This window comes from Diplodia seriata (assembly GCF_021436955.1).
Source record: "Diplodia seriata strain FDS-637 chromosome Unknown scaffold_5, whole genome shotgun sequence".
Lineage (NCBI taxonomy): Eukaryota > Fungi > Ascomycota > Dothideomycetes > Botryosphaeriales > Botryosphaeriaceae > Diplodia > Diplodia seriata.
The window spans coordinates 914,546-938,297 of record NW_027117312.1 but is presented as its reverse complement, the minus strand read 5'-3'; the positions used below and the strand labels follow the sequence as shown (position 1 = coordinate 938,297).

General features: G+C 56.4%; 7 protein-coding genes across 7 annotated transcripts; 5 read left to right on the top strand and 2 right to left on the bottom strand.

Annotated features, from left to right (window-relative positions):
* Window positions 1–563: 563 nt before the first annotated feature.
* Window positions 564–1,120, top strand: SLS55_005279 (uncharacterized protein; the record flags this gene model as incomplete). The annotated part of the gene is made up of 2 exons (XM_066776729.1): window positions 564–629; window positions 767–1,120. 2 exons carry the CDS (start codon window positions 564–566, stop codon window positions 1,118–1,120), a joined length of 420 nt encoding a protein of 139 aa, XP_066632571.1.
* A 302-nt stretch (window positions 1,121–1,422) lies between these two features.
* SLS55_005278 (uncharacterized protein) lies at window positions 1,423–5,166 on the bottom strand (the record flags this gene model as incomplete). Its single annotated transcript, XM_066776728.1, has 3 exons — window positions 1,423–2,247; window positions 2,298–4,963; window positions 5,019–5,166. 3 exons carry the CDS (start codon window positions 5,164–5,166, stop codon window positions 1,423–1,425), a joined length of 3,639 nt encoding a protein of 1,212 aa, XP_066632570.1.
* Window positions 5,167–5,444: 278 nt separating this feature from the next.
* On the top strand, window positions 5,445–7,817 carry SLS55_005277 (uncharacterized protein; the record flags this gene model as incomplete). The annotated part of the gene is made up of 4 exons (XM_066776727.1): window positions 5,445–5,553; window positions 5,607–5,774; window positions 5,823–6,676; window positions 6,726–7,817. The coding sequence occupies 4 exons, from the start codon at window positions 5,445–5,447 to the stop codon at window positions 7,815–7,817; spliced, it is 2,223 nt and encodes a 740-aa protein (XP_066632569.1).
* A 2,740-nt stretch (window positions 7,818–10,557) lies between these two features.
* SLS55_005276 (uncharacterized protein) lies at window positions 10,558–11,505 on the top strand (the record flags this gene model as incomplete). The annotated part of the gene is made up of 2 exons (XM_066776726.1): window positions 10,558–10,759; window positions 10,838–11,505. 2 exons carry the CDS (start codon window positions 10,558–10,560, stop codon window positions 11,503–11,505), a joined length of 870 nt encoding a protein of 289 aa, XP_066632568.1.
* A 1,462-nt stretch (window positions 11,506–12,967) lies between these two features.
* SPT14 (Phosphatidylinositol N-acetylglucosaminyltransferase GPI3 subunit) lies at window positions 12,968–14,699 on the bottom strand (the record flags this gene model as incomplete). Its single annotated transcript, XM_066776725.1, has 5 exons — window positions 12,968–14,021; window positions 14,077–14,465; window positions 14,520–14,554; window positions 14,604–14,635; window positions 14,683–14,699. 5 exons carry the CDS (start codon window positions 14,697–14,699, stop codon window positions 12,968–12,970), a joined length of 1,527 nt encoding a protein of 508 aa, XP_066632567.1.
* Window positions 14,700–15,215: 516 nt separating this feature from the next.
* DBP6 (ATP-dependent RNA helicase dbp6) lies at window positions 15,216–17,499 on the top strand (the record flags this gene model as incomplete). Its single annotated transcript, XM_066776724.1, has 2 exons — window positions 15,216–15,569; window positions 15,613–17,499. 2 exons carry the CDS (start codon window positions 15,216–15,218, stop codon window positions 17,497–17,499), a joined length of 2,241 nt encoding a protein of 746 aa, XP_066632566.1.
* A 2,760-nt stretch (window positions 17,500–20,259) lies between these two features.
* On the top strand, window positions 20,260–22,263 carry SLS55_005273 (uncharacterized protein; the record flags this gene model as incomplete). The annotated part of the gene is made up of 4 exons (XM_066776723.1): window positions 20,260–20,580; window positions 20,634–20,647; window positions 21,302–21,675; window positions 21,770–22,263. The coding sequence occupies 4 exons, from the start codon at window positions 20,260–20,262 to the stop codon at window positions 22,261–22,263; spliced, it is 1,203 nt and encodes a 400-aa protein (XP_066632565.1).
* Window positions 22,264–23,752: the final 1,489 nt, after the last annotated feature.

Below are 23,752 nucleotides of genomic sequence, written 5' to 3'. Positions count from 1 at the left end.
TTATGTGCCGATGCTGTAATGCGTACCATTTTCTTCGCCGGTTCATGGCTTCGCTAGCATCCTCCTCTCATCAAAGCAGTCCGTATGCACGAACCGCTCCGGTATACACGAGTCACTGAATAAGCCACGGGGGTATTTCTAAAAAGCCGCCGCCAATGCCCCAAGAAGCGGTTGACATCTAAACTCTGCTCGACCGTCTCACACATGCGATGGTCTTTGCAAGCTGACAACCTAAAGGTGGATGTGACATCCTTTCACACACCCTATCAGCGAGATGGCACCATAGGTAGAGGCGCGCGGAGCTCAGACATTCCCCGCCACCGATAGCGCGGAAAAGGCCCGCGACTGGTCTCCCGGAATACGACGGGGGCGGGGCAACCGAGCGGACGGACCGAGGGGGATACTTAGCTCCCAGGCCGTTGCAGGTAGTCGCTACCCTGAGCGGACCTATAAATACGTCCATGAAGTTAGCTGTCCGTCGGAGCAAGACTATCGTCCCAGACTTCACGTCGCCAACTCTGCCCTGAATCCCCCTCTCTCCAAAGAGGAGAAACCCAGCCAAAATGACGACCGGCGGCTGCCTCTGCGGAAACCTGAAGTACTCGTTCGACGGCGAACCTGTCGGTGTTGTAAGTTGGCTCCATACACATACTTACTTATCCCGCAGCCTGGGCACCAACGTCACCAGAATTCCTTTCGATTGATGCTTCATCCACCTCGAATCCCTAGCTCTTTTTGCAGCTCACAACTGACAATGTCTCTACAGGCCGCCTGCCACTGCATCCCCTGCCGCCGCACCTCCAACTCGACTCACTCGACCAACCTTCTCGTGCCCGCGCCGGCCTTCAAGTCGCTCGGAGGGACGCCCAAGAACTGGTCGCGCACCGGTGACTCGGGCAAGCCGGTGACGTCCAACTTCTGTCCGGAGTGCGGAGTGCTGTGCTGGGTGACGGGCGAGGCGATGCCAGGTGTCCTGATCGTCAAGGCCGGCACTCTCGACGACCTGTCGCTCGTTGAGACTAAGTACAAGCCTAAAATTGAGGTCTACTGCCGGAACAAGTTCTCGTGGCTGGCCGACGTTGAGGGCGCGCAGAAGTTTGAGGGCTCGATGAAGGGTTGAGCGTGAGCTGGACAACCTACAAGCAATCGCAGGAGGGACTGGGAGCAAGGGGAACTCAACTGTCTACTAGAGATGAGCAAGATGAAGTCTAGTATAACCTTAAAGCGATCCTGATTAATCAGCAAAATGACGGACATCAAGGTAGCCGTAGTCGAGGGATCAGCGCTGTCGTGACTCAGCCATCGCGTGCTCGCCAAAATACCCAACTCCAGCGCCTTCGCGTAACATTTCACCCAATGTGCAACATTCGAGAGCACCATGAGTCTCCGTAAAATTCCAACATATTCTGGGTATCTCAACTACTACCCCGCGATCTCTTCTCTGCGTCCTCCGCTTTCTCCATCTTTTTCTACTTTGACCCCCATCGCTTCCACCTTCTCAATTAGTTCCGCACTCGTCCGCAGGTTGTTCGCCCCACTCAGCGCGCGCGCGACGCTCGTCTCGTTCTTCTCCCTCACAAGCCTCCTCAAAGCACTGATCAAGAAGCCTGAGAAAATGTCAATCGACCAGCTATCCGGGATCATCCCCAACACCTGCTGCACATCGAACCAGCCGCCGAATCTCTCTAGTAACTCCCCAGTGCGCTCCACACAGTCGGTGATATCCTCGATGCGCAGGAATTCCTGCAGCAGATACTGAAACAGGCGTGCCTGCTCGGCATGTGTAGGAAGCTCGTCGGCAGGGATTCCGCGAGAGCCAGGCGGCCGGTAAATGCTCGAGCCACCGAGCAAGCAGTAGCTGATGGCCGTGTCAAAGTCCCCGAGGCCGTGTGTGAGCAGGCGAATGGCCTGTTCATGACGGCCCTGCCGTCCGTTCAAGATGATCATCTCGGGGACGAGCTCTTGTTCGTAAGGGGCGAGACGCGTGAGTATGTCGCCGACGGCGTACGGGGACGATGCATCCTGCCCACTTCCTAGTAGTTGAAGGAGACGCAGTCGGCTATCCCACCACTCCGCATCCAGAGCGTTTTCCGTGATGAATTGCCGGTATGTTGGTTTCGGTGGTCGTAAGGCCCGGTAAGTTTCGTAAGTCTGCAAGAGCGTAGCCCTCGACTCCTCGGATTGCTCCAGCTCGGCGACTACGATGTCCAAGTAGTACGAAATGAGGTCATTGGCGTATTGAGTTTGCTGCTATTGTCAGTTGCTTATCGTGTTGCTTCGCAAGGCTCACGGCTCACCTTCTTTCCATACACGAGATATTCCAGGTACTCCTTGACTGCAGCAGGCGCCTTCTCCTTGAGTAATGAAACAGCCTCCTCATGCTTGAACTTGACGCGGCTGTTCTCGTCCGCGAAAACCTGAACTCCTAGCTTGGGATTACGATTGGCAAGCCATGTTCCATACTCTTCCACCATGGGCTGGTCTCTAATCCTGCTCAGATACTTTCGAAACTCCTGCTCCGCGTCGAGAAAGTCGCCCCCAAAGTTGCTCTCGCCATCAATGAAGCGCCGCCACGTAGCCAACACATTTGATGCCTGTTTACGGCTTTGATATAAGCGACTCAAGACATAGAGTCGGTGGTGCTCCTCAAGCAGCTCGATCGCTCGATCCCAACAATCGACACCGTTATCCACAAGCGCGTTGAGTTCTGCACGGATGGACCCAGCTGTTGCCGGCCCTGGTGGACTTTGGCTGTCCAACAGCAAGAGGATTTTCAGAAGCGCTGCATCAACTGTTTGGAATACTTCTTCTTCATCTGCAACGCTGCCAAAGCCTTTCTTGCGCCTCCACACCAGAAGGTATCTTTTGATGAGCTGTAGCAGGTTGTCTCCAAAAGGTCCAGCGGGGTCAGTCGGGAACTTCGAAGGGTTCTGTTGGGCTAGGAACTTTTCTACCACGTCCTTGAGACCCCCTTGGACCCAAATTCCTTTTTCACCCTGGATGACCTCGCCGCTCAGGTTTGGCAGTAAAGCAAGAATGACGCGGGGATCAATCTCTCCCTCGATTAGAGCTTCCTCGGTGCCGCGCTTGTTGATTTCGTAGGCGAAGGTTCCAGATTCCGTGCGAAGAATGAGATCCATAAATAGCAGTAAAGATGCCTTTTGACGGATGTAGGTGAAACCGAGGAACTCGGCTTCGTTGCGAGGCTCCAGGCCCCGGATGCTGTTCAAGAGGTACACGACATCCTCAAAGTTTGGCTCGATCTGACGACTCCCGGGAGTGGCAGACTGGGCAAGCTTGAGTTTGGCATCGAGCTGCACTATAAGAGGATTTCGTACAACCCACCACACCTCGTTGTTGTTCCACAGCACGTTATGCGACTTGAATTTGCAGAGACGGCTGGTGAAGGCGACTTCATCCCGCTCCTTGTCAGCCTCAACCTTCTTGTCGAGATCGATCTTCTCGGATGCGGAAACAGATATAGATCCACCTCGTCTCCTTGCGCGCAAGTGGACACGCCTCAAGGAGAGAATGTCACTGATCTCTGACAAATTGACCTCGGTTTCGGTGGAGACGGTCCTAATGCCAAGCGCCTGACTGCTGTAACGCGTGTGATGGACGTCTTCACCAAGGCTACTCGAGAGCATGCTCAGATTCAACCACTCTTTCGAAGCAATGCCCTCGCCAGGATCGAGGTCCCACCGCTGGATTTCAACACCGCTGACCATACCATGTTCGGTCTTGCGCTTGATGACAGCTAGAATATAACCCTCCTCAGGTTGTTCTGCCGATGGCATGGAGGCGGCTATAGACGTCGCCAAGTCTACTTCTATACCCGAGCCGTCAATTACGAGCGCCTCGGGATAGCTTTCAAACTCAAGGGTCCCGCGTACTACGTCACCGTCAAGATTGACGAACATGCCAACACCAGGCTCATCCGGCGTGGTCCCCGTGGTGAGGAGGAATTCCGAGGGGGTAGGGGATACTATGTGAGGTTTCAGAGATGTAAAGGTCTTCTTCTGGATGGACGGGGATGGGCGTCTAGCTGCAGCAGCCTCTTCCATAACCTCGACCTCGGAGGGAGTTGGTGGAAGTGCCTTGTCAGGGGTTGCAGTACGCGGTGCTGGACTCCCTTCACGCGGAGTTCCGCCTTCAGGAGCTCGGGCAGGGCTTGGAGAGAAGGACCTGCCCAAGAAATCTGGAGCATCAAAGCCGTACCTCCCACCAACGATACCGCTCAACGGTCTAGGGCTTGGACTTGCGAATCTCTCACCCGTACCAGAAACGTTCCAACTCGTGCTACGGCCATGGCCGCGGTCATCGCCTGAGGGTCTGGGTATGTTGCTGCTTGAAGACACGCTCCTGGAAACGCTGTGCTCACGGGAGGATATGTCCTGGGAAGCACCGCCAACGGTGGACGCAGCATCCTCGTCCAAAGAGGAAATGGGGAACAAGGGGATTTTCTGTTGATGGACGACGTCCAAAAGCGCATAAGAGTGGGTGTCGGCGACACAGGCAAAATCATCCCGGCGGGATGTCGACAGGCAGCCACCGAACTCGATGTTCCGTATTCTGCGAGGCTCTTCTGCAATCCTGACAAGTTGAATGCGGCTACGCAAACACATCATTATCACCGCGCCCTGCTCCGAGTCATTTTGAGGAGAGCCGTTTTGGTCGACACCGCCGACCCATACGCAGCTTATCGGCTTCTGGGACGCGAAGGCCGGACTCAGCTCGGGCAGGGTGTAGAAGGTAAGGGCATTGTTGCAGAGGATGCAAGCTTTGTTGACATTCGGGAGGAGTAGGATCTGCTGGACGCCGGCAGTGGACTGTTGCGTGAAGGCGGGCTGTAGGCGTGACGCGATGATGAAGCTCGGTTGGCCGAGCGGATCGTTTGGTTCTGGCGGGATGAGGACGAAATGCAGAATCTCGGCGGCAGAGGTGCCTATGTACAGGTTTTCATCTGGAGCGAGGAGTCAGCTAGGCGGCGGGAAGACATGCGCGAGCATGGAACGCACTCCAGAACTCGACGCAGGTAATGCGGACATCCTGGTCATTGCCGTCGGCGGAGAGCGGTATGTCGGAGAGCAGCTTGCGCAAGGTGTAGGAGCCGGTCTGGATGTGGTTGCCGGAGCGCGGGCTGGTGGGGCTCGCGGTAGCTTGCATGGTGCGCGTGCATTGCAATTGCCATCGCTAGGACGCGCGCGGGGCCATGGTGCAGATAGCGTGGTGGTGCTTGGGGCTGGCGGAGCGGTGCGGGTGCCTGGCGGATCGGCGTGCTCGAGCTTCGTGGGCGCGCGCACGATGACACCTCTCCCGTTCCACCCTCTCCAATCCCCCAAACTCGCGCTCCACCCCCGGATTGATGCCTCGTCGCACGGGTCTCCGAAGACACTGCCTCTGAGCCCCAGCACCCATTCCAATCCCCTCGCTGTCGGTGAGCCATGGATGCTGCCGCGACGCCTGCCGACCCGCCGAGCTCTGAGCCGCAGACGAAGCCCGATGCCACAGTGAACGAGAACAAATTCCAGCAGGCCATTGCTGCGTGGCGAAGTGCGCTCCTCGGCCCCCGCAGATCCTGGATTGAGTCTGACCTTCTTGCCCAGATGTGAATCTTGCCGAGTTGATGCCTGCGTTGGATTCGGCGGCCGAGGAACTCGTGGAACACCAGCGCGATTCTGTCACTCAGCGGAAGGAGCTTGCTCAGAAGACCAAGGACTTCAGGAAGCTTGACGACCAGAGCAAGCTTGCGGAGATCAAGGGGTTGCTGAAGTGTACGTCTCGTTGCTCTCTTGTGTGAACCAGCTACTGAGCCCCAGCAGCCTACCAGAACTTCATCGACGCCCTCACGAACCAAGGGAAGTCGATCAACGCTGCGTTTTTCAAGGCCTACACTCCGCTTTCCGAAGCACCAGACCCGTATCCGCTCCTGGAGGCTTCCGTCGACTCACTCGTAACCGCCGAGGAGACCTTGCCCAAGCTTACCGAGGAAAACCAACGGCTGCAGAAGACGGTCTCGCAGCTGACAACTCAACTGGAGGGTACGGAGAAAAGGCTTGAGGATGAGTTCACTGCAAGGAAGAGTCTGGAAGAGACGAGGGATGCCAAAATCAAAGAGGTCGAGGCATCATGGTCCGCCGTGCTTACCGAGAAGCAAGACAACTGGGAATCAAAGGAAAAGTCGTTGGAGGAGAAGGTCGAGAACCAGGACCGGCTGTTGAAGGAGCTCAAGGCTAGCTACGAGGTTTCCCAGCGGCTAGGCAAGGGTGAGGACGAGGAAGACAACCAGGCACACCGTGGGGCTACGGCCGCTGAGCTCGAAATTGTGAGCTCGGAGCTGGACAGGGCGAACACACGTCTTGCGGAGATTGAAGCGAGAAACGAGCAGCTTCGGCTCGAACTCGCCCAATCAGCATCAAGCGCAAACACCCAGGCATCTGGACCAGTCGAAGACGACCCGATGTTCAGGAGGCTGCAATCTGAAAATCAGTCTCTTCTGAGGAAGCTCGATGCTGCTCGTTATGAAAAGGACTCTGAGAGAAGGAATCAAGAGACGGAGGCGCGAAAGCTGGAAAAGGAGCTGGCGTCTTTGAAGCAAGATCGGGATGCTCTGCGGGAGAAGGTGAACAACTGGGGGGACTACGATAACGTGAAACGCGAACTCGAGGTTTTGAAGGTAAGCCAGATTCTAACATCGGCCAGTAACCTGTACTGAACAACTCTAGTCAATCGAGTTCGCGATGGGAGACGAAGACGATGCAGACGCTGGGGCAGATGCTGCCGCCGAAGGGGCAACGGGTGCTCAAGGCAAAGAAGAGACTCTTGAGCAGCTCCTGCTTGCACGAAACAAGAAGCTTAGTGATGAGCTGACAGTACTTCGCGTTTCCCACCAGGACCTCCAAACAAGATTGGAGCAGCTACAGGAAGAGCTGTCAAACACCAACATGGAGTTTGAAAAGTCGCAGAACCTAGCGCAAACTCTGGAGAACGATCTCATGAAGGTGCAGCAAGAGGCTTCCAACGCCTTTGATCCCTCGGCAATGTCTGTTGCGGGAACATATACATCCAGATACCCCCAATCATCTTTTGCAGGAAGGAAGGGAGGACGTACGTCTCCAACTTCATCCATAATCTCGGGTTTCAATCCGAGAGATGGTAGCCCGAACACGCTAGAGGCCATCAGGTCTGGTGAGGCCGTGGGAGGTGGTTCGGGCATCCTCCCTATGGTCACGGCCCAAAGAGATCGCTTCAAGAAAAAGAACGCCGAGCTCGAGGCGGAGCTCCAGAAGACTTACCAGAATGTATCTTCGTTGAGATCCGAGGTTGCTTCCTTACAAAAGGACAACCTAAGCCTATACGAGAAGACTCGCTATGTCTCCACGTACAACCGCGGCCACGCGTCGGCCTACTCTTCGAGCACAAACCCGTCGACTATTCAGGTGACGGACGCGTCAAACCTCGACCGTTATCGCTCGGCATACGAGCAAAACATCTCGCCGTTTGCGGCCTTCCGCGGCCGCGAATCGGCACGCGCCTTCAAGCGCATGAGCCTTCCCGAGCGGGCTGTGTTTCGAATCACCAAGACGGTGCTTGCGACGAGGACCAGTAGGAACATGTTCGCGGCGTATTGCGTGGCGCTCCATCTCCTGGTGTTCTGGATGCTCTTGTCTGGGACCTCGGGCCCTGTCGAGGAGACCATCAGCTTGAGCAACAGTGGCTCGGCGGCGGCTGCTGGCGCTGCTGGTGCAGGGCCGCTCGCCGGTGGCGATGGCCATGAGAAAGGTAATTGGCAACCAGAGGGTTTCCATGATACGTAACCGGGAGGTGTTGTACCGAGAGGGGAAGTTGAAGACCGCCGGCAATTTACGCAGCCGCGCAAGCAATATACCAACTGACCTGTTCCGACACGTGAAATGCCTCATCGACGAACAGGAGCCCGAATCTCCGAGAAACGATAGCGCAATGATGATGAATGCCCCGAGCGTCCACCAAGCCACTCGAGAGGAGAGATGAAGCGCGGGCGAGATATTGATTCTTGTATAATTAGTAGCGTGTCAGGCTGAACAAGTGTGCGGTACGGCGGCAAAGCTAAAGGCGGCTACCAGGCATGGTCCCTGTTTGGCGAAAGACGGGAAATTTCTTCAGCGTCGATTTTTTTTGAAAGCCATTTTTGGTTACACCCACAAGCCTTCCAGAACCATGATAGTGGGGGACAGGCGGCTAGAGAACCGACCAATAGATGTTGGTGAAGAGGACACGGCGGGCGACAAAAGAAATTGCCCACCCGCATCTGCCTTACATAGATGCCGCATTAACAGTTGAATACAAGGTCCGGACGTAAATGTAGGTTTTGAACTCGCACAGTTACGTCTAGATCTTGTATTCAACCACCCATCCCATGCAGAGTTATTTGCTAAGGTAGATGCGGGTGGGTAATGTGTTCCATGCTCGGCATCGGCAATCTACCTGTGTCTGTATCTTGGCCATCAGGCCTCGCAAGTCCGAGCATCCATGTGAGCCTGCCCAGAATCGTCACGGGGACGTTGAAGGCCCACCGAGCCCCGCTCTCGATCGTGCTGACTTGAGAGCGAATCCTACCGCCACATCTTACCGCATGCTTTGGCTCCGCCTTGAAGCAATCGGAATTGCGCAGATCCCACGAGGCATAAGCACGGCTAGAAAAGAAACGTTGTTGGTGGCTTTCAGGGCGGCTGCCAATTCGCATTCCGTCATGATTTCGACACGATCGGTGCTGGTGTTCTTCTCTCTAGTACTCGGCACGGCGGACATGATTCAAAAAGCCACCTTCTGACCTAACATCCATCTTAGCTCCACGGCATGTCCCCCGCCCTTTCCACCCTATGATGAAAAATCGACCGACACCCTCCAACATCACGGATCCCTCCATCAGCAACTATGTACAGGCCAAGAACATGATCGATCCAATGGCGAGAATGTGAACACGCGGCCTTCGCTAAACCGGCCACACTCGTCTCCATGCCGCCCTTGCTCACAAGGCAGGCAGGTAGGTAGGCAAGCGCCCAACGCCGTTGCCGAGTCTAGGGCGTAATCGCCGAGACATCAGGACGAGGGCGGGTAAGTAAGCCACAATCCGTGGCAAGAAGCGGGGGAGCGAGTGGGTACAGGTGGGTGGTGTAGATTGGCCGGCCGCCGTGAGCTCTTGATTTTTTCATCAGCCGGCACAGGCTTCGACAGAATCAATTTTGTGACAAGCTCGGCTGCAGGTGGAGCAAAGTGGCACGGCTTTTCTTCGAACATGTCTTCTTCAACTTCCTGCACAGTGTTCCTTCGTATGCGTCCGAAGTCGACTGCGTACAGATGAATGCTGTCATGGCGACGGAAAAAGATAGGTAGACGAGGTCCACCGTGGCGGCAAGAGCAAAAGTAGATGCAGCCAGCCAGCCAGATTGCTCCACACCAGCCGAAAAGTCCTAGAGCAGGCTAGCAAGGGTCGCGGATATGCAAGCAAGCGGCGAGAGGCGTTGCGGTGCGCGAGGTGGTTCGGAAACGGTTGTCTTCCAGCCAGTCATTCCAAACGGCCGCTTCTCCACTGAAACGCCCGCTGTAGGGATTTGATTGGTGCTGGCTCGCTCGTTCGTCCAACGCAGCAGACGCGCATGCGACAAGGAAGACGGGACGGCAGCCAGTTTGCGCATAATTAGCCCCAAAGCAGGTAATTATGGGGCTCAACAGGTCCCAGAAGCCACAAATAGCCTCCAAGATGCGGCATTTATCTGTAGATTGCGGTGGGGAAATTAGGTTCGCTGTACTGCAGGCCCCTGTCGGCGGCGGCGCGTAGGCGCTTAGAGAAGAGGCCAACGACGACAAACGATTGGACGCCGGCTGCCCGGCTGCCAGCAGATCCCAAGATGGCTGGAAGGGCGCTCTCCCGGATTCGCGACCGCGCAGGCTCGACGTGGTACAGGCGGCTCTGCAAGCTGGCCGCCGTTGAGACGGTCAGAAGGACGTGAGCAACGGCAGGGCGAGCGAGTCTTCTCAGCGCTCAGCCATCGTCGTCGCGATGGTCGAGCCTGTGCCTCCCAACTGTGGCAGGAAGCCGGTGCTCACGCGAGCGGAAGGGAAAGAAGCCGAGAGGAAGCGCAGCCCAAGAATAGCCCTCCACCCCTCGTCGCGGGCGGGAGCTAGCAAAGCTTGGCTCAGATCCTCGCTGCCCCGGAAGTGCGAACGGCTGGCCGGCATTGCGCAAGGGCCCCCCAGAGCCGCTCTCCAGCGGCGCCCGTCCAATCATGCGCCGCCACCCCCGGTCGACCTATTTCGAGGTACAGCCTACGCGCTGCCCGCCGAACGCCAGAAGCCTGACATGGGCCCCGCCCACGTTGTACCGGCGCATGCTTTGCATATAAGAATTTCCTCGTCCCGGGCATCATGGTCCATTGAAAGTACGACAGCCTCGACCCGAAGAAACAACCTCCACTCCACGCCTTCTCCACCGCCGGGCCCTGCGCTTTACTACTGCCTCCTCTTCAGCAGACTTCTCCCCAAGGTCCTTCCTTCTCCACCAAACAACCGCCCGCCATGCATTTCTCGCCCGCAGTAGCGCTGCTCGTCGCCCTGACGCCCTCCTCCATCCTCGCCGCGCCCACTCAGCAATCCATCCAACGGCGAGACGATACGGCCTCGGAGAATGAGGGCTCGTCCAACTACATCACCAGCACAATATCCAACGTCTGGCGCCAAGCCAGCAACTGCGACCTGACCTCCGTCACCATGCCTCTCGGTAAGCTCCACCTCCACTCTGCGTCTCACGTACATCCCGCTAGAAAACAGCCACGCTGACCTCACCTGTGCCCAACAGACCAAGCACCCAGCCCGACGCCACTCCCCTCGCCGTCCGATGGCCTCGTCCTCTCGCACGTCGCCGTCGGCCGGGGCACGCAGAACTACACTTGCTCGGGTGTCGATCCGTCGTCGACGCCGACCGCCAAGGGTGCCGTCGCCACCCTCTTCAACGCGACCTGCCAAGCCGCGCGCACCCCCGACCTGCTCTACGACACGCCGTCCATCGCCCTGGCCTACGACGTCCCCTCGGCGCAGACGGCCCTGGCCGCGTACGACATCCTGCTGTCCGGCCACCACTTCTTCACCAACGACTCGACGCCCTTCTTCGACCTCGACACCAGCGAGCACAGCTACGGCACCGTCGCCTGCAAGAAGAACGCCGCCGCCAACGCTCCCGCCGCCGACTCTTCCTCGCCGCTGAAGTCCAACTATGCCGCCGGCACCGAGGGCACCGACAACGGCGACGTCTCCTGGCTCAAGCTCGAATCCGTCGAGGATAACACCGGCTACACCTGGAAGGAGGTCTACCGCCTCAACACCGCCGGCGGCCAGGCCCCCAAGACTTGTGAGGGCATCGACGGCGACTTCACCGTCGAGTACGCCGCCACTTACTGGTTCTGGACCGAGCCCGGCAAGGATGGCTACCTGAACGGCGCCGTTGCTGGTACGCCGGATGGCATGTAATAGGAGAAGAAAAGAAAAAAAAAACAAAGAAACACGAGGGACGTTGGGATGAGAAATGAGAAACGAAGCATCTTCGATTCTTATTAAATTTTGTTTTCTTTTCTTCTTGGAAATACCTTCTTGACAGTCATTCGAGCCTCTTCAAAGCACTTCCTCCGGCGTTTTTCGGGCGGGCTTACAGGCCGAAGGGATACCTCTGGGCTTGTTTTCTCTTACTTCTTCTACGGCGTTAGATACCTACAACTTTGGGAATGGTTTTTTTGCTTTTCTGATTCGAATTTTTGACATTTTGAGGGGGATACGTTCGTTGGCTCGGGAAAACCACTTACACGAGCGCTTCGGTCCCAAAAGGGGCAACACGATATTAGGAGTTGAAGACAAGAAAGGGAATTTTGGTGTAGAAAATAGTAATTTGGTGCGACCCAGGGAAAAAAAAATTGGAAACAACCTATATTCGCAAACAAACATTCTCTTCATTCGTGACTCAACAAGCCGCACTGACGCGAAGTGAAACGGCGCAGCTTCTCTAAGCGCTTGGATGAGAACACACAGACCATGCTCTCCAGGGCATACGTACACCTTGCGAAAGGAAGAAACGTAGGTTGTTTCGACCGAGGTTGGTCCAAAACCGTTCCTCGAAGCGCCTTCGGCTTTGCCCTCGGACAGGCCCACAGCGGGTGACGAGAGAAATTGGCCCACCCGCATCTGCCTCACAGAGATGTTTCACTATACTCATAGGATGGGTAGTTGAATATAACGCACCATCTGTGGAAGGGTGGGTCGGTATCTTGTGTCATCCGCCGTAGGCTGGCCATTGTCGATTATCTCTGCGTGCTGCAACATGAGCATGCCTGAGGGCACGTGGTCGGGACCGACTGCAAGCGCCGACCAACACCCAAGTATAGCATCCATCGAGATGTGACAGGTGAGAGAGTTGAACGATCAAGCGCCATGCTGACGCTGCAGCCATCCTTCGGCTCCACCATGTGCGAGTACAGACCGAGTGCCACAAGGAGAAAACAACAGGCACCGGATGCGATGCCTTTCTCCTGGGCAATTCTCCGATGCGTGTAAGATGGGTTGCATTGCCTAAGCGCTGAGTTTTCTTGGGTTTATCGTCTGCAACGCCTCACTAAGCAAGCATTTCGGTGGGCCAACTCAGCCAAATGCTTCTGAATGGATACAACAGCCAGCATTTGGTTGCAGCATCGGCTGAGCGGTCAGATTGCAGTGTTCTCTAGAAGGGGTGTGTTCGTCCTGACTAGCACTTGTGGTCGGCTCATGTCATGGATACGTGCTGAAGTCATGGTTGGTGGCGAAGGCGCTTTAACGCAAGCACTCCATGTAATCCAGGCCTGCCACACAGCCGGACAGCGTCCATGCGGCGACCTTGTTCGTCAGTGAGAGGCCCGCGTTCTGTGGCTTCCAGCGCCGTGTCGCAAGCGTGATGGTATCAATTACCTCACACCTCCCGTCTCTTGTCACGGCTTCTGACGCTTCTGGTCCGAGGTACGCTGGCCCTTTCCTCCGAGGCATGCTCGGCCTTTGGTTGGCTTTGAGCTGCTGCCAATTTTCTCGGCCAGTCTCGACAGATATCGATGCGTTCTCGTGGATAGAAAAACTCCAGGAGCACAAAGATCAGGAAGTCGATGATAACGCATAGGCAAAAGAGTTTTCCAGCCCAGATACCACAACCATAGTATCGTTTCAGTCGGTCTATGAGCGCGAAGCTCTGCACGCCGGCACGGCCGCGCGTAGCCCCCCATCCACTACTGGAATAGCCATAGAATTCCTCTTCGCTAAGGACTCCGGAGATACCATTGTAGACTCTTTCGGTGCGCTCAGCCACGTCGGTCCAAGAATACATCAACTTGACTTGTTCGTGGAACCGCGTTGTATGGATTCTGTTGGCACGAAGAGCCGTGATCGCTCTTCCCGTAGCATCCACGAGATCATCCTCTTCCGGCTTGGCGAATGTTGTCATGTGTGCGGGCAGCACTTCCGGTATGCCGCCGACACGGGTGCAAACAACATAAAGACCGCAACTAGCAGCTTCCACAATGACGGTGCCAAACGCTTCTGTCAAACTAGGGTGGAGATAGATGTGGCCGCGAACCATGACATCTCGGACTTCTTCATGGCGAACCGGTCCGAGAAGTTCAACCCGGTCTTGTAGCACATTCCGCTCGAGCATTTGCTCAAGGTCTATGGCCTTGGGACCTGAACCGGCAATGATGAACTTGACGTTCGGGTGAGCAGCCAGGATTCTTGGAATGGCTGCAATTAGCAAATCCGTACCCTTGTTGTAGAACAGGCGCGAGATGACGACGATGGTTATGGTATCGTTGGGACCAAGTGTCTGGTTTGCTACTGAAGAGCGACGGTCGGGGGAGGCGACGGAGCCATCCTCTAGCTCTTTGTACCCCTTTGGCCGGAAGTTCTCGGCGACCACGGCATTGGGAATGACTGACACCATGAGAGGATCCAACGAAGCTCGAAGGACTGTATTTTCCTTGCTGCTGCCACATCAGTTGGCTGCATACGGAAAGCCGGCTACTTGAGACAACATACCAAGTATGGCTGACGCAGACAACGTGGTCAACGTCGCTCAGGGTGAACTTCAGCAGCTTGTTGGTCAAGATGCTCGCGGCATCAGCGAAGCCGAAAAGGGAGTGGTCGGTAAAAACCGTCCTCAGACCCATTGTCCTAGCATGCAGGATTGCCTCATGACACAAGCTGCTAAGGCTTGCATGGCCGTGTACTATTTCGATCTTTTCACGGATGACGATGTTGCGAAAGATGGGAAAGAACGAGAATACGGTCGGAAAGGTGGTTTCGCGGTAGATGACGAAGAAGGGCACATGGTAGACCTTCAAGCCGTTGGTAAGGTAGCGCACACCTCGACGGCCCTCGTATCCGTGTGTGATGATTATGACTTTGTGGCCCCGGTCTATGAGCTTCTATGGGGGATGGTCAGTGGAGAGGGTTCGAGGTACGACGCGTGGTCTGCATACGGTCGACAGTTGGTAAATGTGACTCTCAACACCGCCTGCAATTCAGTTAGAGCGATGATGCGCGACAGGGACGGAGCGACACACCTGGTTGCGGGAAGAAGAAATCGCTGATCATCCTGCGGGATGTTAATCAGAGCGCGCGCGGCAAAGCAGGAGCACGTACGCGATATTGTACGGCATCTTGACGGGTTTCTTCCGCTACAAGCGGTAACAGAAGGCTGCAGTGACCAAACATGCATCGCAAAACCGATTGGGGTTGGCAGACAGCCTGGTGTCGAGGCAGCTGCGAGGACTTGAAGGTAGAGGAGGAAGCTTGGGCAGCTCCGTGTCGGCGGACGCGTGCTGGAGCTCCGGCCGCGGCGGCACGGCGGGTGACAAAAGAAGTTGCCCACCCGCATGTACCTTGCACACAGATTCCAAAACAAAATATTTAGGTAGGTAGTTCAATACAAGAACCAGACGAATGCACGGATTTAAAGCTTATGTTTACGTCTGGATCTTGTATTCAACTACCGATCCCATGTAGAATTGTTCTATAAAGCAGATCCGGGTAGGCAATCTCTTTTGTCGCCCACCGTGGCGGGCGCGCCAAGCTTTGCGGCCGCCGGGGCTGTGGGTCTGGACGAGAGTCCGCTCCGACAATTATTTTGGCTCGAAACCTAGCTTCTCTCTCCACCAACACCCCATCCCAAAGCAATGCCGGGCCCCTTCTACGCCCGCTACGTGCCCCCGAAAGCTTCGGCCGCCCCCTCGCCGGTCACTCCAAAAAAGGCATCCTCACCCCCACCATCGTCATCGCATTCCGCACCAGCACCCGCCGTGGAAAAGAGCGAGAAACGCTCGAACAAGCGGAAGAGGACCGCCGCCAATGATGCTGCCGGCGACCAGGACGATGCTGCGCTTAAAAAGCACAGATCTGTGCTGTCCAAGTTCGCGAAGTCTACCAAGATAGCCGAAAGGTTGAAAGCCCGAGAGCAGCCGGATGAGGAAAGCGAGCTTCCTGGGGAGCCAGAGCTGCACGGCAAGTTGGAGAACGCGCAGGCATTACTCGTGTTTATGCTGACTATTGGCAGACCTGGTGCCTCTTCCCCAGCCCGAATCCGTTCCCGACGCACCGTACGAACCAAAGTTCTCGTCACTCCCATCCTGGCTCACTGAACCCGTGGCTGCCCCGGCAAACGCAACAAAGCCTTTCGACGAGCTCAACATAGACCCAAGGCTGGTGCGCCACCTCAAGAGCAAGGGCTACAATGAGGCTTTTGCAGTCCAGTCCGCTGTGTTGCCTCTGCTACTCCCAGGTGCGCCGGCCAGTGTAGCAGATGTATGCGTATCAGCCGCTACAGGTTCCGGAAAAACTCTGGCATACCTGTTGCCCATGATCGAAAGTATGCGACACAAAGTAGTCACGAAGCTCCGTGGGATCGTCATCGTGCCCACGCGCGAGCTGGTGACTCAGGTGCGCGAGGCAGCCGAGCTTTGCGCTGCTGGCAGTGGTTTGAAAATCGGAACGGCAATGGGGAACCATGCCTTTTCTGCGGAACAACATATGCTTATCAAAAAGGGAATGAAATATGACCCTGACGCATGGAGAAGACTGTGCACGAAGGCTGAGGATTGGCTTCTTAATGGCTGGAGCAAAGACAGTGATCACGCTGAGGATGTCCTGGACCTGCTGCCTGGCCACATCCCACACTATGAATCGAAAGTCGACATTCTAATCTGTACTCCTGGCCGACTTGTTGAGCACGTTCAAAACACGAAAGGCTTCTATCTGGATAGCGTGGACTGGTTAGTGATCGACGAAGCGGATCGGTTGCTCGATCAAAGCTTCCAAGGATGGGCTGAGACGGTTATGAAGGCTCTTGAGAAAGAGAAGACTTTTGAAGAGATGAGTGCCCAGGAGAGGATCTTGTCGAGCATGTGGTATGCCCCACGCAAGAGACTGGTCAAAAAGGTGATCCTATCGGCTACCATGACACGAGATTTGAGCAAACTCAGTGTTCTCAGACTGCGGAGGCCGACTCTTGTGGTAGCCGAGGGATCCCAAGGACCGGACGGACAAATAGCTCAAGGAGAGGTGTATGACATGCCATCGACATTGGATGAATGCACGATCCCCGTCGGAGACGGCAGCCAGAAGCCGCTGTTTCTTTTGCATCTCCTACAAAATCAGATTCTCTGGGACTTTGAGGCGTCTGAAGTATACAATGGCGAACACATGGATGACCGAGCTAAATCTGAGAGCTCGGATGTATCTTTGGACTCTGATTCATCCTCCGAGTCTTCGGATGATTCCTCTTCGGTCTCGACAGGGTCGGAAGATTCGGACTCGGGCATCTCCGAATCAGAGGCAGATTCATCGGACTCGGGATCGTCAGTGTCGTCGGACTCCGATTCTTCTGCATCAAGCACCGTCGGCCAGGAAAAACCAGCAATGTCCGCCAAGGAGGTCAGGGACAATACAGCGGAACCGGTGTCCAACGTCTTGATCTTTACGCACAACAACGAAAACGCAAATCGACTTTCCCGTCTACTTGGTCTCCTCTGTCCTTCATACAGAGGTGTTATTGGGACACTCACCAAGTCATCAACAACGGCCGCTTCCCGCAAGGTTCTGCGTGCTTTCCGCGCCAGCAAGTTACGCATCTTAATTGCGTCGGACCGCGCGTCCCGAGGTCTCGATCTGCCCAACCTTGCACACATAGTCAACTATGACATTCCCACCAGTGTCACAAGCTATGTGCATAGAGCCGGTCGGACAGCGAGAGCGGGCGCCTACGGCGTGGCTTGGACATTCCTGACAAAGACCGAGGCCGGCTGGTTCTGGAACGTCGTGGCCAGAGGAGAAGGCATCAGAAGAGGAGGAAAGAAAGTGAACAGGATGAAGCTTGAAGACGCAGTGGTCCCAGAAAAGGCGCAACTCTATGAGCACGCTTTGGAGACGTTGAAAGAGGAAGTGCGCGGCGGAGAGGAGAACTGATCAAGCTCGATATTTGGTCCACAGAACTCATGGGGGAGATGAGACGATAGATTCTGGCGCGCCTCCCTTGCAGTAAGTGGATTCAAGTCAGCAGCGCTTGAGAGCTTGAGTCGAAGACTACCCGCGCAAGTGTCGGATTGCATTTACCCATTCATAGCAGATACCAAAACTCGTAATATCGTTCGACCTCTGTCGCCGTATCCGCGATTCCCTTCCACCGTTTCCCGACGATTGCATTGAATGTGAGCACCGCACATGACCCGAGGATGTGGGATCGAAGAACTCCTGTCACGAGGATTTGGCCCCACACATCCGAGAGATAAGAGGTAAGAAGCTTAATAGATGCGTCTTTAGACAGGAGTCTATACCTCGTAAGGTAGGACGTGTCGCGAAATCGCAGCGTCGAGTCATGTAATCATGCAGACTAGCTTTAGTGTGATCGCATCACCGGATACTGGCTTTAGTAGGACTGTTGCGATTGGTGAGATGTAATGTTGGGCGATCCTCTCAGCTGATAATGGATTGTAGCGAACAAGAGGCGGGACGCAGTTCCAGTGGCTATTCCTTGGTTGCGGGCCGACGGACGGATATGACCGACAAACGGCTCACCTATTAGGCGCCAGAAGTAAAGTCGTACTTCGTGTCTGCACGGACTCGTTAGTGGAGCAAATGCGATGGTGTCAATGCCAACAACCGCCATTGGCCTGCTTGGAGCGGCGGAGCACACAGTTGCTGGCGGAGGGTGTGTGTTTGCCAAGAGCTGTCTCGGAGAGGGCGAGATGAAAGGACACTGTGTAGGAGAAACCGGGGGGTACCAAGTTCCGAGTCGGACTCGCCGGGGGCCAGGTGCGGAAAGATAGTTCCACTTGATGGAGAGGCATGAAGTCTCTAGTGGAGCTCTTGGCAGCACTGCCTCATGGTGGCACAACACAGGCCGGGAACACGGCTATGAGCAACAGCTCGGCAGCTGAACTGGAGAGCCCATGGTGGTCTAGGACCTTATCTCACACCTCACCAACACTTTGGCGAGGCAACGGGCCGTGGCCGTGCGGGCAATCCTTGTGGCACGACTTCTTGGCGATCGAGAGGCGATGGCGACACTCTGCAATTCGTCAACAGGGGCATCATGCGGCCAAGGACCCCAAGGATGCCGCGGCGAGCTTGAGAGCCGGCACAAGAGCTTGGGCATGGGTTTTGGCAGCAGAGGCGGAGCTTGTGCTGTTCTCCGCTCTCGCGACTCCACGATGCGCTATCGACCTGCCACAACGGGCAAAGAAGGGCAGTCATGGGTAGTTCGGCGAGCGGCACGGCGCAGTGCGGGCGCTGGTTGGCTGGGCTCGAGATTAACTCTATGCGGGCGCTCAAAGGCTGCGGAAGATCGACACGAGCCAAAGGAACAACTTCGAATCACCGCCTCGCAGCCAAGTCGGCGCACACATGGCGCCATTCGTGCAGCCTTGAGACCTTCTCTATGAGAACACCATGCGACCGGGCAGCACGGCATCTCCCCAGCAGTCCCTGGCGGCCTAAGCCAATCTCGGCGGGCGTGCTGCTGCTTTGCCCCAATCAATGCGATGCGCCACCCTCACTCGAGATGAAGGGAACGGCCACAAACGGCCACCTCTTCGCCGCCGCCGCTGCGCCTCAGGCGTCGCCGGCCGCGGAGTGACACAGAGCCGCACGGTGGTGCTGCGTGCGCGACTTGCGTGCTCCTCGTCGCTGCTTGTCGGAGCGCGCGCAGGCGCAGGCGTCAGGCGGTGCGCTGGCCGCCAGGGCCCCGGGCTGCTCTGTGTGGCCGCTCGCGTCCAGGACGACGGGCGTGCGTGGTCACCGCTCTCTGGGCGCGACGTCAACGGCAACGACTGGCGGCGGATATCGATTAGGCATCGTGGGCTACTGGACAGGGACCCCACAACGCAGGCACACAACCACCAAGGCGCCCATGGCCCACCGCGGCGTCGCTTGGCGGCTGGGCGGCGGATCGCTGCAGAGGGCGCCGTCTTTGGCAATGCTTAGCAGCATCCCCTATCGCGCTGCCGCACGGGAGGCGGCGCTGCGCCCTGCCCGCGCTCCAATCCAGCGCCGCGCACGCTGTTTCTCTCTCCGACACGGTCGCTTGCGCTGCGTGGGCGTTTCCCTTGACGCCCCAATCGCATGAAACATCTGCCAGGACCCTATCGTCACGGCGCACTGGGCCCTCACGAGACTAGGCCGATCAGCCTCCTAATGTCCGACGCCGGCCGCGGCCGAAGCCCACGCGTGGAGCCGCCTGTTTGAAACAGGCAGTTGGCATGCCGCGCCTGCCCCGCGGCCCTATAGCCCGTCGGCGCGAATTGTAATGGCGATTGCTCTGCCTGAGTCGCGCTGCCACCAATGCGCGCTGAGAGAGCTCCCTCCCGCCGTGCCACCCATGTCTGCTGCGGCCTGCAGACACAGCGCATTCGGCGCACGAGAGCGGACATGTGCCCTGATGCAGCAGGGCTCGAGAAGGCTCCAACGTGCTTCTGCTGCACGAGGGCGTGCGCCGACGGCTTTCCTGGGGTCAGCCAGTGCTGTGCTCCACTGTCCGTGAGTGGCTGTCTGCTGTGATTGTGGATCTCGTCGATCTTCGGGGTTCGTTCTACTGAGCACGCCGATAGTCCATGGGGCCTGCATCGTCAGGGTGTATAAAGTGGCTTGCCATCCGCTCTCCTCGGCCTGCATCGCTCTCCGTACCTCTCAGTTCCTTGTCATCTCTCCGGTTTCCTCTCTCCAGTCACGATGCCTTCCATTTGGTCTGTGACCGCCCTGGCGGCGCTCTGCAGCACGACGCTGGCCAGCCCAGTCGCCCGTGCCTCCCTCCAGAAGCGTGACAGCTTCACCTTCAACCAGGTCCTGAAGGGCACCTACAAGAAGAACGGCCCTGCCCAGGTGGCGCGTGTCTACAACAAGTACAAGGGCACCGCGCCGGCCGACGTCCAGTCTGCGGCGGCGGCCGCCACTACAGGCACCGTCGCAGCCACTCCCGAAGACGAGTACGACTCGCTGTACCTCTGCCCTGTCACCGTCGGTGGCACCGAGCTCCAGCTCGACTTCGATACTGTACGTACGCCCAGGCATTGCGGTGAAGATCTCGAGCTAACATGTGGTGACAGGGTTCTGCTGATCTGTAAGTGCCACAATTTCCCTATTGCGGCGATTCCGCCAAGCAACACGGCGACCATCCGCCAATCACACCATCTCCTATTCTCCCTCGCCCTCGTTTCACAGCCATCCGGTCCGCGCTGTTCATGCACGCGCAAGAAGGGCGACAGCTGCAGCCGAGAGTTGATGCGTCTGGGCGCGGATCGGGCGGCGCCAAGCGACGTTTCAACCCGCCCCGGCCCGCTTGGATCGCCTTGTTTTGGCTTGATTCCTCGCCTTCCCCACCGCGTTTCACCCTCCGGCACTGGCGCCCGCTCTGCCTTGATGAAACACTCTTCGCAAGCACCCACGCGGCACACTGCCGCATCTAGCTCTGGGCTCATGCCCGGCGGGGGGGCGAGTGACAGCGGGCCGGCGATGACGACTGCGTCCATGCGGCGTCTAGAGCCGGAAGGCTGAGGCGGCTCCGTCTGGCCGTCATCCCAGATCCACTCGTTGCCTCCGGGCTGCAGACATCTGGCGGGGCCGCGTGGTTGGCGCAGACCTCCTTGCACGCGCCGTGCCATGTCCATCTTCGCACTGCCGGCTGAAACCCCTTGCCCCATCCGACCATCCTTTCTGTCGTGTCCAATCGACTGCGTGTCGTCATTTATCATGCAGCGAGCTAACACTGCCGCAGCTGGGTCTTCTCCACCCTGATGGCCTCGAGCGAGCAGACCGGCCACGCCGTCTACGACCCCGACAACTCGGGCACCAAGCAGGAGGGCTCCAAGTGGGACATCTCCTACGGCGACGGCTCCGGTGCGTCCGGTACCGTCTACGCCGATAAGGTCGTTGTGGGTGGTGTGACTGCCACCTCCCAGGCCGTCGAGGCCGCCACCTCCGTCTCGACCTCCTTCACCCAGGATGTCGACAACGACGGCCTGCTCGGTCTTGCTTTCTCCAGCATCAACACCGTCGAGCCCAAGTCTCAGACGACGTTCTTCGACACTGTTGGCGATTCTCTCGCCAAGAAGCTGTTCGCTGTCGCCCTGAAGAAGGGGGAGGCTGGCGGTATGTTTTCAATCCACCATTCTCTCTACGGACCTTGCTAACTTCCCCCTTGCCTTTGATTTTGGTGCCCTTGTCGAGAGCCGCTACACGGGAGATATCGCGTATGTTGACGTTGATACGACCAACGGTTTCTGGGAATTCCAGCCTAGTGGCTTCGCGGTCGGCGACGGCGAGACCCAGACCTCGCTCTCGATCGACGCCATCGCCGACACCGGCACCACTCTCCTCTACCTGCCCGAGGACGTCGTCAGCGCCTACTACGAGCAGGTCCAGGATGCCGAGTACAGCTCCAACTACGGCGGCTACATCTTCCCCTGCTCCGCCGACCTGCCCAGCTTCTCTCTCATCATCGGTGACGCCAAGCGCACCGTCTCGGGCGACTACGTCAACTACGCGCCCGCCGGCAGCGGCACCTGCTTCGGCGGCATCCAGAGGGACACCGGTATCGGTTTCTCCATCATCGGCGACATCTTCCTCAAGAGCCAGTACGTCATCTTCGACGCCAGCACCGCGACTCCCCGCCTGGGCTGGGCTCAGCAGGCTACGAGCTCGTCGTCGTCGTCGAACTCCACTTCGGGCATCTTCTAAGCCTTTTTGGTTGTACCGTCGCTGGGGGGGAGGGTTGTAGAGAGTAGTTTTTTTCCGTTTTTTCTTAGTCAGAAGGTTATCGTCGGAGAGGGAAAACCAAAATATGAGATGACTTGAGAAGGTTCTGGGGCTCCGGAGAGCCGTCGAAGAGAATAATAATGATGACTTGTTTGATCCTCGCCCGCGCTTGAGGATACGTAATGAATTCAATACATCCTTACCTAATAAATATCTGAAATATTCCCTCTTACTCTGCTTGTGTCAGGCGTGGGTAGCTGGAGCCCGTGTCCGGACGTTGTCGTCTGTTCATTAATTCTCTATCTACGTCCGGATAATTGCTCCCACTATCCAGGAAAATGCATTCCTCTTCTTGAACAGGCCGTAAGACGTGTAGTTTACTAAACAACAAGTGAGCTTATAGTGTTTGAGGCGCCCGTCATTCAGCGCGGGTCGTGTTGTGGTGGAAGGCGGCAAACGCCTCCGCACCTGCGCGCGTACGGAATCCGGTGTTTGGAACGTAACGTACCAAAATGTCTTGTCACATCATGGGGAGTTGAAGAGGTGATCCGGATGTAAATTTTGATTTTCAATACGGACAAATACATCCAGACATACGCTTCAACTCCGCGTGAAAGCGCGTGCAGTATGGACTTATGTGTCAACCGTGTCCGTATTTTCAGAGGTCGAATGAGTAGCATGTGAGAGAGGTCCTTAGCTTACACAAGGCCCAAACCACGTCTAACTAAACTTGTCGAGACTGTCTTCTCTGTGTACGACGACTACATTTGAACTCCATAACCCTCCTTCATTAAAAGCACGCTAGTTACCAACTACAGACTACCAGTTATATCCGTAAAAGGACCCTCTAAGGTCCACCAACCGTTTTGATCATTCAATTCATCTATGTTACGTCGCGATGTTCGACTAGCTTCTTCGAGTCTTCGGCACTTTGGTTGTCGGCTGGCAGGCCTTTCTTTATCTCTGCCGGAGGATCTAAATGCCTAGATCTAGGCCAACGGGTTCTTGGCCTTCGATATCCTTGCCAAGAAGGTCGACTCTGGGGCCCTTGGTCTGTGTGCCGTTTACTGTGTGAATGCATCCCAGAACAGGTGTTGTTCATTGAATTATGGTTTTAACCACAGCTCATCGCATGCCCTTGTACTTATCAAAGGCTGCTTAGATAAACATATCTACTCCACAAGCCAACCCATAATCATTAGAATTCTGCTGTACCTGGCTTTGACCACTGAATCTGGAAAATGCTAACGGGGTAATGAAGTTCAGCAACACGATTGAATGCCACGGGTCAATCTTGGATGTGGATACATGTAAAGCGAATGTCATGCAGGCTTATGCGTGTAGAACCGAGAAGATAAGAGGTCATGTTATACATTGTGTTTTTGTTGATGCGTTCCCGACATCTGTTGTGTCTCGCCGACGTAGATCCTATGTGACCCATGCGAACTAGGCATGCCCGAAGGAGCATGAT